General features: G+C 42.9%; 1 protein-coding gene across 3 annotated transcripts in view; it reads right to left on the bottom strand.

The window, feature by feature from the left end:
* The window catches only part of RAMP2 (receptor activity modifying protein 2), a 114,687-nt gene that overhangs the window by 17,380 nt on the left and 81,521 nt on the right, over positions 1 to 15,786 (bottom strand). For all 3 annotated transcript variants that reach the window (XM_068262331.1, XM_068262333.1, XM_068262332.1), the window contains exon 2: positions 504 to 590. In XM_068262331.1, coding sequence (XP_068118432.1) covers positions 504 to 590 — 87 coding nt within the window. The remainder of the gene's footprint in view (positions 1 to 503; positions 591 to 15,786) is intronic.

Genomic DNA, 15,786 nt, shown 5'->3' with positions numbered 1-15,786 from the left:
CAGGGGGGTCTTAGGTTTAGGCACCACCAGGAGGTCTTAGGTTTAGGCACCACCAGGGGGTCTTAGGTTTAGGCACCAATACGGGGGTCTAGGGGTTAGGGGTAGGTACAGGGAGGGTTACTTACTAATTTTTTTTTAAAACGTTATTATACATTTCACTTTTTAAATGGAAGATTAACGTTTTCACATTTGCCGATTTCATGAACATTATTTAATGATTTATAACAACGAATATTTAAACGAAATATAGTACATTATATTTTTAAACGTTATCCATGTTTATCGTTTAAAACCCCGCGCCCTTTTTTTCCCAGCGCCCCTTTCTAACGTACGCAGCTGCAGGAGCATTTTGTGCACCTTCACATGTAGATACATGTGTATTTACATCCACGCCACAATTTCCCTAACAAGGCAGCTGCTATTAGCCATAACCATGGAGAGAGCAAAGCTGCCACATTAACATCTAGAACAAATTGTCAAGTGTACACATCTGCATTACTTACCACTAACAAAAAGTGTTTCACTTGCTTTGTGTATGCTGCAAACCTTCTTGAAACTTATAGGCTGTGGTGTTGTTGTTGATCCAGTAGCTGTTGAAAAAAAACACTTGATTAAGTTCATCTCATTAATGTTTCATTTTCTGTATACAACAATTGATCACCTTAGCACGCCTGTGCTACTATTTCCTAAGAGTTATTATTAACCTTTTAGCAGCCCTGCCTGACTTATCTCGCTTTAGATAACTTGGGGCAGGGCAGCGGCAGCCGGTTAAACTCAGGGAGGCTGCATAATGCAGCCAAATGCAGAGCGGGCACAGGGAGAGCTTCAATATTTACCTGTTCCGGATGCTGGATTGACGCTCCTCTTCCTCTTATCTTCCTCAACCTGCGGTGCTGCCTACACCCTGTCCTGGGTCCCGATCACATGATATGTCATGTGATCAGGACCCAGAGGATGATGTCATTGTTGCAGCGCCACTCGGTGGTGAAAATGAGGTGCTCCCCTCCTCTTCCAGCACTGAGCGGTGCTGCAACATTGACATCATCCTCTGTGTCCTGATCACATGACATATAATGTGATCGGGATCCAGGACAGGATGTTGGCATTTCAGCGCCGCGGGTGGAGGAAGATAAGAGCAAGAGAGTGTCAATCCAGCATCCGGAATAGGTAAATATGAAAGACCTCCCTACGCCTGCTCGGCATTAGGCTGCCAGGCTAGGAGAGGCACACTGGGGAGGACAGAAAAAAATGTGTCCCTGCAGCGCACATATAGTTTTACTAATATGGCTGCTTAAGGGTTAAATAGCAAGGAAGATTTCTGTCTTCCGAGATTAAAAAACTGCAGTGCCTTGAAGCAGAGTTCTAGCAAGCAGTTGTGTTTCCTTCTTCTCAGAGTCTACAGCCTTGAGTCACCTAGGGTCCTTTCACACTTTGTCCATTGCTTCACATCACAATGGACACAATCATTGCATTGTGACACAAATACAACGATAGTCCTATGGGGCATCACACTAAGCGTGGTGCGGGTCCAATCGACAGGTTCAGTCGATATAACGCAATGAACACTGCGTTTACAAAATACTATCTTGTTACTGTATGCCTCACTGCGGTTGTACCGCACGGTTAACGTGTGATGCGACTTTTTCTTCAACAATGAATGTAGAAATTTGACCCCCTGCCTTGGGCAGCAAGGACAAATGCTCACCACTCAACATCCCAACTCCCCACCTTACTGAAATGCCATACTAGGTTATATGAAGATAACAACCATTCCTACCACAAATATAGCATGAAGCAACATTCGCTGTATGCAGGTAACGAGCTAAGATTAGGAGAACCCTCTGTAAGAGAGTTCTCCTAATCTCTGCTTGTTACAAGACCTTTCTTAAAAGACACCTTCCCACAGAAACAATCAATCAGATTCCAAACTAGCCACCATGGCCAAGATCAAAGAGCTGTCCAAGGATGTCAGGGACACGATTGTAGACCTACATAAGGCTGTGCTAGGCTACAAGACTATCACCAAGTAGCTTGGTGAGAAGGTAACAAGAGTCAGCGTGATAATTCGTAAATAGAAGGAACACAAAATTACTGTCTGTCTCCCTCGGTCTGGAGCTCCATGCAAGATCTCACCTCATGGAGTTGCAATGACCAAGAGAACGGAGATGAACCAGCACAAAACTACATGGGTTTCTCGTCAACGCTCTCATGGCAGCTGGGACCATAGTCACCAAGAAAACAATTGGATCCCTATGACCTGACCCTGCACCACCCCCTCAATATAGCAGTATGAGGCATTGCGTGACACCCCCCCCCCCCCCCCATACAGAATTATGCCTCTCTCCAAGATGGCAGCATTAGGCGGCCCAAATTTTCCCCATGCACCCCTGACCAGACTGCAGCATTAGGTGCCCTGCCTTCCCCCACAGCATGATTAGCTCAACAATAATGACAAGATAAGTTTCAGGGGTTCACTACCACTTACTCGGATCAATCAGTTGATGCCAGTGCAATTTTTTGTGAGTACCACCTATTATACATCTCATATTCTGGAGTTTAAGACTACAACCATTGGTGTCTTTTCACTTTTCTTGTCTCTGGAGGGCTTCTAGGTTATTCAGGCTGCTCGTTCAACTCATACAAGACAGCTGCATGTATATTTTCACAGGGGTGCTTTACTTCATAGGATTCTATTCACTTCATAGGATTCTACACGGTTCAGTTACAAGTAGAATGCAAAGTACTTATGTTTACAGTTGCAAGCCACTGCGCCTTCGCAGCCCTGGCTGCGTGCATCCTCGCTCCCGCTGATGTACGCATACTGAGCCTGCACAGGAAGCTCCCAGCAACATCAGCGGGAGTGAGGAGACAGGCCTGCGGAGAAGCAGTGGCTTGTGGCATTAAAGTCGCAAAAAATGGAAGCGAGCCATGGCGGGGGACCGGAGGATCATTTTGTCTCAGGGTGGGCAAAGGGGGCTATTAGAAGCCCCAGGTAAGTTAAACTCTATTTTTTTTTCATTACAGTACTACTTTAACTACTTTCCGACCGCGTCATGCCAGTGGGCGTAGCCACAGTTGCAGCCCCAGGACTGCCTAATGCCGATCAGCGTAAGGTCCTGCTGGCCTGTTTTGCAGGAGATCGCGCCCGCTGATGCACATGCATCTCCACTTGGTAGACGGAGCTCCTCCCCGCCTTCAGTCTCCCAGCGGCAATCGCCGCTACGAGACTGTTAGACGTCGTCTAATTACCCCGTACATTGCTGCAATCTAAGGCAGTGCTGTATTGGGGACTCACTTGTGTGCTATCATGTGCGGCCCTGTAGAGAGGCCTTAAAGCTGCAGTGGCCTATTTCTTGAAAAATGGCCTGGTCTTCAGGGGGGTTTAACACTGCGGTCCTCAAGTGGTTAAAGCACATCTGAACTCAGTTTGTCTACTTCCTGCTTTCATGGAAACAGACATATTGTTAACATCCTGTGTTTACAAATAAGCTCTCTGCCGTGGCAGTCAGGTGACACAGCTAAGAAATCAAATTACAACTTGTGCTTAGTCACAGATGAGGGGAAATTAGACAGGCTAAACTCTCTAAATACATACAGGGTGCATTTCTCTATGCTTTCCTTCAGTCCAGTGCAAGAGTTCAGGTCCACTGTAAGTGACCTGAACAGCTAATGTTGCTGCTTGGCACTATAGGATGTGGCTGGAGAAGTTTCCAGTGCCTCTTCTGCTCCCCTCTTGATCAGCTGTTTCACAGTTTATTTGTAAGGTAATACTTCAATACATTTCCCCTGCACCACCCAGCCATCAGTTTTAGAGCATGACCTTGTCCTGACACTCTTTTCCCGAGCTTTGCTTCCTTCCTGCACTAGGCTGAGCCCATTAATGAATGTGAATGTGTCCCTCCTCCCTCTAGGTTTGCTCCTACATGCTGGGATTTTACAGATTATCCAGCCTTTCCTTAACTTCTTCCACCTCATAAAGTTATCACCTCCTTTCACAGGCAATTATAGAAATTGTATTTTACAGAGCACAAACGTCTATGTTACCAGTAACGAGAGAGGGGGCCACATGAAAAGCACTGAAGTTTCTTGCAGTCCCCCCTCCTCTTCTCTGGCAAGACAGCAAAGGAAAGTCGAACTCACAAGGGGATGACGGATGCAGTCAATGTTCTATAAAGACCTCCACAGCTCGACATATGAAAAACATTAATACCTACAACACAAACAGTGGCCTGCTACATGCTGGAAACAACACAGAGGTGCTTTGTATCATCTATTTTTTTTATTATTTTTTTAGTATTATTATTGATTTATACAGTGCCAGCATCTTCTGTGGTGCTGTAGAACAAAATATAGGGTATAACAATACTAAATAAACAATACAACAGTTAACAATACATAACAAATCAACTACAGATTTTTACGCAGGGGTGGCATATATTCACACACATTGCACAGCATTGTGAGACAAAAGAGGAAGAGCGCCCTGGCCAAAAGGCCTTACAGTCTAAAGCAGTGGTCCTCAAACTAAGGCCTGCGGGCCGAATGTGGCCCCCTGAAGATTTTTTACCGGCCCCCCATACACAAAATGTATTATAGATGCGGTCAGCTACATCTTTAAATATTGGTTTTCCACATATAGAATGAAGCCAGAAAGCAGTAATTTCGCTGGTTTCCAATAAAATTCCAAGTCAGGGGACACTGCTGTCCAATTGGACTGCAGGTTGTCACCTGGGTATGCTTCACTGTCTGGACCGCAAATACTTCTACATCATTTTATGTATACTCCGGCCCTCCAGCAGTCTGAAGTATGTTAACCTGGCCCTCGACCCAAAACGTTTGGGGACCCCTGGTCTAAAGGCTTCAAGTGGACCTGAACTCTTGCACAGCACAGAAGGAAAACATGTACTGTATGTACTTAGAAAGTTTAGCCTGTCTAATTCCCCCTCATCTGTGCCTTATCACAAGTTGTAATTAGATCGCTCAGCTGTGTCAGCTGACCAGCCCTGTTTCTATGGATGGGCAAGGCGGGAGCCCACCCCGGGGCACTGTGATGGAGGAGCTCCCTCCAGCGGGAGGAGGGGGGGCACTTATACCTGACTAAGCTATATTGGGGCACCTATAACTGGCTTAGCTATACTGCGGCACTTGTACCTGGCTAAGCTATACTGGGGGCACCTATACCTGGCTAAGCTATACTGGGGGCACCTATACCTGGCTAAGCTGTATTGGGGGCACCTGTACCTGGCTAAGCTATACTGGGGGCACCTACACCTGGCTAAGCTATATTGGAGCACCTATACCTGGCTAAGCTATACAGGGGCACCTAAACCTGGCTAAGCTATACGGGGGCACCTATACCTGGCTAAGCTATAGTGGGTCACCTATACCTGGCTAATCTATACCTGGATAAGATATACTGTAGCACCTACACCTGGATAACCTATACAGAGACACATATGCCTGGTTAACCTATACTGGGGCACTGACACCTGGCTGACCTATACTGGGGGAACCCATGTCTGGCTACCTAAACTGTGGGGACACCTATACCTGGCTTCCTATACTGGGGGGCTAAATACCACATTGCAAATAACATTTTTGAGCCCACGGCGTGAGGCACAGTTTTGACACCCTCACCCTAGGAGCAATTTAGCCTAGAAACTGCCCTGCAGCTGACACCCATGGCAGAGAGGCTAATTTGAAAGCACAGGATGTTAACAATATGTCTGCTTCCACAAAAGCAGGAAGTAGATACACTGCAGATTTATTGCAGGATTTGAATCAGCTGTAACAAAGAAATGTTTTTCTTTAGAGGTTATTATGCTGTTGCATATCTTTTAGAGCAGAGAGGAAGTTTAAGTTCAGGTTCGCTTTAAGGGATAGGACAGTAGGTGAAGGGTAACTGTCTCCTGATCCTGTGATCACTGTGAGCCAATCCCAGTGATCACAGGGTCAGGAGCCAATGAAATAAGGAGCTCTGCTGCCATGCCGACAGCAGAGTGAATGGGCTGATGTGACAGGAGAGCAGCAAGAACGGCGGTAGCAATGGGAGAGTGTGGCGCCGTAATTGAAATATCCACCCTGGCAGGTTCCAAACAGGGCATAGACAGGTCCTAACAGGTCCCAAACAGGGCATAGATTTCAATGACTGTGGTCTGGAAGCAGTTAAACTGTAAATGTGGTCATATACTATTTAGATTAGGTGAACAATCAAATCCTTGATTTTGATTGCTCATTCTTATTTCAGCTTGCACCATATGATATTAAGCCCCATCTACACAATACGATTCTTTGTGCGATTCGATTACGATTGTATTTACGATCCAATTAAAGCAGACATGTGCGATCGGGATTCGATTCGATTCAATTCGCCATTGTTTTGCAATGGCAAATCGAATTGAATCGAATCGAATTCCGATCGGACATGTCGGATTTAATCGGATCGTAAATAGAATCGTAATCGAATCGCACACAGAATCGTATTGTGTAGATTAGGCTTTAGATTACAGTTCAGCAGAAATTCCATATACTGTAGTAAATTAAGTACTGCTGCCACGGCTGGCTCTGAGCTGCTTGAGGCCCTTACAATCAAAACCAAAATAAGGCACGGTGTGTGGCTTTACAGAAGCACATGTGCTATTCATGCTGTACACAACACAACTCCAGGATAAATGAGGGCTTCATTTGTAACTTTCAGTAGAGGCTCTGAAATGGTAACCAAAGTCCTTGATTACAGCAGCAATAATAATACGTTCAGCTCATTCGTTCTATCAAAAACCTGCACCGAATGTGCCCAGATTTCAGCCTGGAATGCGTTCCAGCTGCTGGACCACAAGATTTCCCATCAGCAAGCACACATTTTAATTAAAAGATCATTGATCAAACTGCAAGAGGAATGGCTCTGTGCTCTAAGGTAAGGATAGTGTTTCAGTAAAACTGCTTACCATCTACACATAATGATGTGGAAAATCACACAGCAGACCTTAATTTAAAAAGGAACTGGAACGACAAATAGCAGAATGCAATAATTTATTAAGGACACTAGCTTTTACGTTAAATATCCTGGTTTTACCATCAAAAACACTTCCTATAGCTATAAATTGCTGTACATTGGTGTATAGCCCTGCTCTCCCACTGAGTCTTAACATACACTGTTTATTATGCATAATAATAACTAGAGATGTTGCGAACATAGAATTTTTCCGTTTGCAAATGGAGCATGCAAACTTCTGCAAATGTTCGCGAACAGGCGAATCTGAAGAACCGCCATAGACTTCAATGGGCAGACCTACAAAAACTGTTTCTGGCCACAAAAGTGATGAAAAAGTTGTTTCAAGGGGCCTAACACCTGGATAGGGGCATGTCGGAAGGGGATCTATGCCAAAAGTCCCACCAAAAACTACAGAGTTGACGCAAAGTCAGGTTTTAATCCCTAAAGGGCAGGAATCACATTATGCACAGCTCTGAGTGTCAGTGGGCTATGGAGTATCATACACAGAGAAATGCAATTGTGTCTAAATATCAGAGGTTATTGTCTATCAGTCCTCAATGTGTATTGTCCTAATTCAGCCAGTGGTTCGTTTCTTAACACAATTGCATCCCTCATCGCTCAGGAAGAGCAATTTTCTAACTTAATAATTGCTGGAGATTTTAATGGGGTTGTGAATTCTGTGGAAGACAGGCGTTATGAAAGCTCAGCAAAGATAATGCATAGAACAAATGAAAATGATCACTCACTAGCAGATTATGTTGAAGTCATGGGACTTGTAGATGCTTGGAGATTTCTCCATCCACTACAAAGGGATTTTTCTTTCTATTCGCCTTCTCACAAATCATTATCACGCATTGATCTATTTTTTGTTATTCCTAGCACCATGCGAATGGTTGACACCTCAGAGATTTTGGATATTGTGATCTTGGCTCATGCTCCGGTGACCCTGACTTTGCATTTGCCGACTGCTAATGAGCGATCATTTGTTAGTTGGAGATTCCAGAGTTAGCTTGCACATGACAAAGATTTTTTAGCTCAATTGGAAATGTGGTGGTTGGAATGGATTACCTGAAAAATAACTATCGACATGCAAATAATGTTTTGCTGTTTTGGGAAGCTGCCAAAGCAGTAATTCGAGGAGAAGTAATTGCATATGTCAGTGCTAGGAAAAAAAAATCGTATGCAACCTATTCAGAGGCAGCCTCCAGGGCTAGACAAACATACTTGGATTATATTTCTGATATGACAGAACAATCCAGACAAAGTTGGTTGGACGCCAAAGCAGCCTTGGATCTCTGGTATGACAGATATGCTATGCTATGGAGAGCTCACTCTGACTGGACATTTTTTAAGTTTGGGAACAAATCAAAAAAATTGCTTGCAAATATTGCTAAGGTGAAAAGACGCATTTAACACATTATTCATTTATGTGATGCAAAGGGGGTGGTTCACACTGAGCCAAAAAAAAAAAATCATCAGTATTTTTCAAGAATATTACCAAAACTTGTATGGTAGCCCTACTCACGATACTACCAGAGGTAACAAATTTTTGAGTGAAGTACGATTGCCCAAACTGTCTGAGGAGGATATTCAGTTTCTTAACGCCCACGTAGCTGAAAGAGAGATTCTTGCTTTACTGAAAGTTGGCCCCAATGGCAAAGCTCCTGGCCCAGATGGGTTTCCTTAGGAGTTTTACAAGGGTTTGAAAAAACATATATCTCCATGTTTGGCAAAACTATATAATTTCATCTATGATTAAAAAAAAAAATCCCCAAACAGGTTATGGAGCTTATATAAAATTACTTCCTGAAAAAGATAAAGATACACTTGATCCAGGTTCCTTTAGACCTATCTCTTTACTAAACTGCGATATTAAATGAATGTCTAAAGTGTTAGCCGACCGTCTGGCAACTACAGTATATTACCAAATTTCATTGAATCCTCCCAGGTGGGCTTTGTTCAGTGCAGAGCAGCAGTCTCTAATATAAGAAAGGTGATGACGGTTCTAGAATATAATAGACTCTCTTGCAATTCTCGGCATTTCGGAGCGATTTTGTCCCTGGATGCCAAGAAATCTTTCGATAATGTGAGCTGTCAGTGGTTACATCAGGTCATGTCTGGTATGGGCTTCAAGGGCTCCTTTCAGGACTATATATCTTCTATGTATCTATGTCCCACAGGTAAACTTATAGTTGAGGTGTAGCTTCCTCCCCTATCCTTTTACAAAAAGGTACACGCCAGGGATGCCCACTATCCCCACTACTTTTCAACCTGGCTATCGAACCCTTGGCGATATGCCTCAGACAAGGAACCTTATTCCAGGGAATCACAATTAAAAGTACATTATTCTGCTCTTTATTTGCAGACAATATTTTAATTTATCTTAACAACCCAAAGAGGGATCTTAATAGTGTGTTAATTTTTTTTTAACAAATTGGGATATTCAGTGGGTTTAAGATCAACAAAACGAAGTCAGAGATGTTGTTGTTTTTGTCAAGCCATATTAGTGACACAAAAAAGGCAAGAGCAGTGGCTCTGGACTTGGGGATTTAAATTCCAAAGATCTCTTTAAAATATCTGGGTATACACTTTTCACAAAATGCCACTCAAATGTACAGATTAAACTATACCCCCATTATAAATAAAGTATTGTTCGAACCAGACACCTGGAAAAATCTACCACTTTCTTTGTTGGGCAGATGTCATCTTATAAAAATGATCAGTTTTGGACACTTGTTATATCCATTACAGACTTTACCTCTTTTGCTCAAGCATGGAGATGCTCAGGCCCATGTCAGAGCTTTTAAAGTATTTTTGTGGCAAGGAAAGAGATCTAAAATTCCTTTAAGGTTACTACAGAGGCCTATAGATGCTATTGGGGCCAATTTCCCTAACCTTAGGGCCTATAATGTTGCTGCTCTCCTGCATTGCAGGGACTGGCTTGGGAATACAGATTTCTTTACAAACACTATTTTAGAACAGCAACTGGTAGCTCCATGGTCATTGGCAGGAATTTTGCATGCGAGGATCTCCCAACATCAAACGTAACATCCTGCTTAGAGATACGTGTATTGCCTTGAGGGAAACGAGAACATTTTTGGCTCTACCCGGCCATCTCTCCCCCTTGATGCCTTTATGGTCCTCTCCATCCTTTCCTGGTGGTCAGGGGGGAGCGATGGCAAGGGTCTGGAATCGTAAAGGAGTGACACGTCTCTCACATGTCTTAATCGAAAGAGGGAAGTTGCTTATTTTCTCGGAACTACGGTCGCGTTTTCGTCTTCCTGGTGCTCATTCCTTCCTTTACATGCAGGTTCAGCATTTTTTTAAAGCTACATTTGGCCACTCCGGATCAGTGCCAAATCATGATAGCTTGTTAACACTGTTAGGTAATTTGAAAGAAAAAAGTCTATTTCGGAGCTATATATGGGAATAAAACATTTTAAACTAGATTATAGCCCTCCGAAATATTAAAGCTACAGGGCAAAAGCACTTGGATGCCAGGTGGAGGAATTAATTGTAGTAATGGAGCAAGGTTGGCAGAATGTCAGACAGGTGATGATTGGGGAGGTATGGAGAGAAATGCAGTTGAAAATAATTTGTAAGGGATACTATGCATTTGACTTTAAAAAGGTGACTGAAGCTTCACGTTACTTGACTTCATGTCCTAAGTGTGGGGAATCTTCTCCGGACTTATTTCATTTTGCTTTGGGCATGCGTGAAAATTAGAAATTCCTGGGAGGGAGTTGGGAGACTCTCGCATAGAGTACGGTAACTAAAATCACAAGACCTTTAGACCCAATGCTGTTTTTATTCCACAGTGTCCCTAGACAGAATTCAGCGAAACTGACCATCTTAAAAACTTTAGAGCACCTTTTCTTTCTAGCTGCTAAAAAATGTATTTTGAACCTGTGGATCCACTCGGAAACTCCCTCACAGAAACAGGTACTAGATATGATGCGCAAACTACTCTATATAGCCAAATTTAATGCAGAACAAGCTAAGAATCTCAATACTAAAAAGGTTTTCAAACTATGGAGGCCATTTATTCTACAATTTGCCCCTAAAGCAGAAATAAGACAAATTATGAGGCCATTTACTTAAACATCGTGGTACCTGAGGGGTAAGATAGCTGGCTCCTTAGGGCTCCTGGAAATGAGTGATGATGATACATGATCTAAGTCTAATTCATAGTTACATAGTTATTTGGGGTTGAAAAAAGACAGACGTCCATCGAGTTCAACCAGAGAACAAAGTACAACACCAGCCTGCTCCCTCACATATCCCTGTTGATCCAGAGGAAGGTGAAAAACCCTTACAAGGCATGGTCCAATTAGCCCCAAAAGGGAAAAAAAATTCCTTCCCGACTCCAGACGGCAATCAGATAAAATCCCTGGATCAATATCATTAGGCATTACCTAGTAATTGTAGCCATGGATGTCTTTCAATGCAAGGAAAGCATCTAAGCCCCCTTTAAATGCAGGTATAGAGTTTGCCATAACGACTTCCTGTGGCAATATATTCCACCTCTTAATCACTATTATTGTAAAGAACCCTTTCCTAAATAAATGGCTAAAACATTTTTCCTCCATGCGCAGATCATGTCCTCTAGTCCTTTGAGAAGGCCTAGGGACAAAGAGCTCTTCTGCCAAGCTTTTATATTGCCCTCTGATGTATTATATACATGTTAATTAGATTCCCTCTAAGGAGTCTTTTCTCTAGACTAAATAAACCCAGTTTATCTAACCTTTCTTGGTGAGACCTTCCATCCCACGTATCAATTTTGTTGCTCGTCTCTGCAACTGCTCTAAAACTGCAATATCTTTCCTGTAATGTGGTGCCCAGAACTGAATTCCATATTCCAGATGTGGCCTTACTAGAGAGTTAAACAGGGGCAATATTATGCTAGCATCTCGAGTTTTTATTTTCCTTTTAATGCATCCCAAAATTTTGTTAGCTTTAGCTGCAGCGGCTTGGCATTGAGTGCGATTATTTAACTTGTTGTTGATGAGTACTCCTAAGTCCTTCTCCAAGTTTGATGTCCCCAACTGTATCCCATTTATTTTGTATGGTGCTAGACCATTGGTACGACCAAAATGCATGGCTTTACATTTTTCAGCATTGAATTTCATCTGCCATTTATGTGCCCATATAGCCATCCTATCCAGATCCTGTTGCAATATGACACTATCTTCCTGAGAGTTGATGATTCTGCACAATTTTGTATCATCTGCAAAAATAGCAACATTGCTCACTACTGAATCTACTAGGTCATTAATAAATAAATTGAAGAGCACTGGACCCAGTACAGACCCCTGTGGGACCCCACTGCTAACAGTCTCCCATTTTGAGTATGATCCATTGACCATAACTCTTTGTTTTCTGTCCACTAGCCAGTTCCCTATCCATGCACACAGACTCTTACCCAGTCCTTGCATCCTCAACTTTTGCACCAGACTTTTGTGGGGAACAGTGTCGAAGGCCTTTGCAAAGTCCAAGTACATCACATCTACAGCATTCCCAATATCCACATTAGCGTTCACTACCTCATAAAAGCTGAGCATGTTAGTCAAACAGGACCTGTCTTTAGTAAACCCATGTTGATGCTGAGAAATAAGATTGTTTTCTACTATGAAGTCATGTATAGTACCTCTTAGTTGCATACAACTGATGTTAAGCTTACAGGTCTATCATTTCCTGGATCTGATTTTTTGCCCTTCTTAAATAATGGGAAAACGTGGGCTGTACGCCAATCCACTGGGACTCTACCATTTGAACGAGAGTCATAAAAGATAAAATAAAGGAGTTTATCTATAACTGAACTTAATTCCCTTAGGACCCGAGGATGCATGCCATCCGGGCCAGGTGCCTTGTCTATTTTTAATTTATTTAGTCTTGCCTACACTTCTTTCTGCGTTAAGTATTTAATCGTACAGTTGAATTCAGTTTTTTTTCCATGCCATCCTAATGACTATTTCAACTGTACTGATTTTTACCCTATGTTCGTTTACCTTTATCTAAAACTACTCATACTATCCTTACTATCTTTGACAGTTCCGATATGACCGGAATCATTTGGGGGGGTTAGAGGTCGGTTGTTATGGGGAAAGGGTGTGGGTTAAGGGAGGGGAGGTTATATTTTCATATATATTTTTCAAATGGAACTATCATTTAAGTAAGGGGATAAAAATCCCGGGAAAGTCTGATGTTTATCACTGGTTTATATGTTCTTGATACATTACCTAATATTGTATGTTGCTGTACTTATCTGCGATTTCATCTTTTTCGATACAGATGCTTGTAACTTTATAAATATTTTGACTTTTTCGTGAAAATAAAAAGATTTAAAAGAAATGCAATAGTACTATCAGAATACAGTGAAATAATAATGCACTGGATTGGTTCTGTGCCTGCAACTTAATGAGGTGTGCACACAACTCTGGGTGTCAGTGGGCTGTGAAGTGTCACACAAAAACAGCAACACACAGGAGCCAATGTGCTAGCCCTCAAAAGGCCTGTTTGGGGTGCTTTCACAGCAAGTGAGGAACAAGAACACAGGCCTAGCTAATGCTTTCCTCACCTATCTGCAGCAAGTCTGACCCTGCTCTCACTAACAGTCAGCAGCCAGCAGAGAATTAATCCAATATGGCTACCGCAACTGCTTTTTGTTTTTAAAGAAGGTAGCGCTTTCACAACTAAAAGTCTCTGTAATATGCAATAGATGCTAATAGGAGTCCCAATTCCGTTTGCCTTTGATTGTGAGGTAGCAGTCTGCCGTCTGTGGCCTCTTCACTATAATAACCACCACCACACCACAAGGGACCGAACTCACCAGATAGTAGGACCTATGTAAGGCCAAGATACGCCTCGGGACACTTAGGGCCGTCCCCCACCTGCAACTGCTTTTTGATAGGGAAGTGGGGGGTCCAGGAGGGGATGCTAGCTGATTGGCTGCCATGTGTCTGCTGACTGTGAGGTAAAGGGTCAAAGTTTAGCTCAATGATAATGTATAGGGGGCGAATCAAACACGCCAAATGTTCACTGTTCATCTGATGTTTGCAGAATACTGCTCGGCACATCTTTAATTATAACTCTTCCCGAGCATTCTGGGACACCAGCTATGTTTTTGTACTGGCTTTAGAACTCTCAGAACATTCTGCAGAGATCACTTACCAGTACCAAATATGTCACCGCATGTGATTCATTTCAGAAAGTAAATCGGGGAGAGCAATCATTTTACAATGGGCATATGCTGACAAAATAATTTATAAATTAATATTGTAAAAAATAAGCAGTGATATTGATTGTGCTGTTTTGGTTACAGTTCCCATTTGAATTGGCTAAGATAATGCACAAGGAGATGATTGATATGGAGACAGACTGCAGTGGCATACCTGTGCCCGGTGTGGAAGCCTAAAGGCCTGTACCCACCATACGATTTTCCTGATGATTTTTCTGCCGACTGTCGATTTTTTGATTGGTGAGCGGTAGTTTCCGCAATCTCGCGATATGGGTTCACGATCATGTGAATGATGTTTAGCGATGCGCTCCGATAACTACCGCCATGGTGGATTGAATCTTAAAGATCCCTGATGACTCCATGTATAGTACCGCCCGTTCGCACCTGTTGTGTAACATCGCGTGCAGGGAGAGCAATCACTGCATGCTCATCATCAAGGGGACGTCACTGGATGTGTCGGGTGGTGAGTACTCAGCGTCTGGGCTAATACAGATTTAGCATGGGAGACCTCTAGCCTTTTTCTAATGCTGTACACAGCAGGGAGCACAGCTACATGAACATATCCAACAGGCTCTTGTGGAAAAACACCCCAGAAAAATTACTCTCAAAGGGCCTGAGCCCATTGACGCAGTTGTGTCCACTTTTCAGTTATACATCAATGTTAGAGATGCTAAAAAGAGGACAGAAGTGGATACAACTGCGTCAGAGGGCTCAGGCCCTAAATGGTATCCCATTATATGAGCCCAAAAACCTACACAATAAATTGTAGACATTAAAGTGTACCCGAGATGAGGCAAGAGCAATAAAATATACATACCTGGGGCTTCCTCCAGCCCCCTACAGCCTGATCGCTCCTATACCGCCCTCTTCTGACTGCCTGTTCACCTGCAATTGGCCCCGGAAAGTCCTCTGGTCCGGGGCCAACTGTGCATGCACGGAGGGGGAAAAATTACTTTTGCCATATGAGGAGAATTTTTTAAGTTGCACCTTGGCAGCGAACAGGTTAAAGCCGTCCAAGCCTGAGGGAAAGGAAGTGAGGTCATACCTCTCCAAGCAGACACAGTCAGGGCTATGAACCTATAAGAAATTTGAATCCCTTTAATGCCTTTTCACACTAAACACAACAAAAATACATTTTTTCCAGGCATTCTGCTTTTAACAGTTATTTCCAGTGATGTGATAATAGACATGTGGGCTGCACAGCACATATGTACAGCTAACTTACGTCAACTGGATTCCTGGAACTTGATAGGGGAGCATCCTAATATGACCTGTAGTTTAAGGGTTACCAAAGTTGTTTCTGGTAACTGAGATCTGGTAACTGATTTGTTAAAACTGAAGAGAACAAGTATTGAAAGAAAGGTGGAATGCATAGAAAACAGATACTTAAAGCAAAAACTAAAATAAAGCTGGTGCAGTTAGACTGCTATTTATGCTGATGCAATTAGCCTATTTCTCCCTAAACTACAATAGGAGCCCTATCTTCTCCTCTGAAGAGTGGTGGAAGGGGTAATCTATGAAACCATAAGGCTAAATAACTTCTGTAAGCAGTGCTTGC

The sequence above is a fragment of the Hyperolius riggenbachi genome, chromosome 12 (assembly GCF_040937935.1).
Source record: "Hyperolius riggenbachi isolate aHypRig1 chromosome 12, aHypRig1.pri, whole genome shotgun sequence".
NCBI lineage: Eukaryota > Metazoa > Chordata > Amphibia > Anura > Hyperoliidae > Hyperolius > Hyperolius riggenbachi.
Note: the sequence above shows the minus strand (reverse complement) of the source record. Positions and strands in the feature narration are given on the sequence as shown.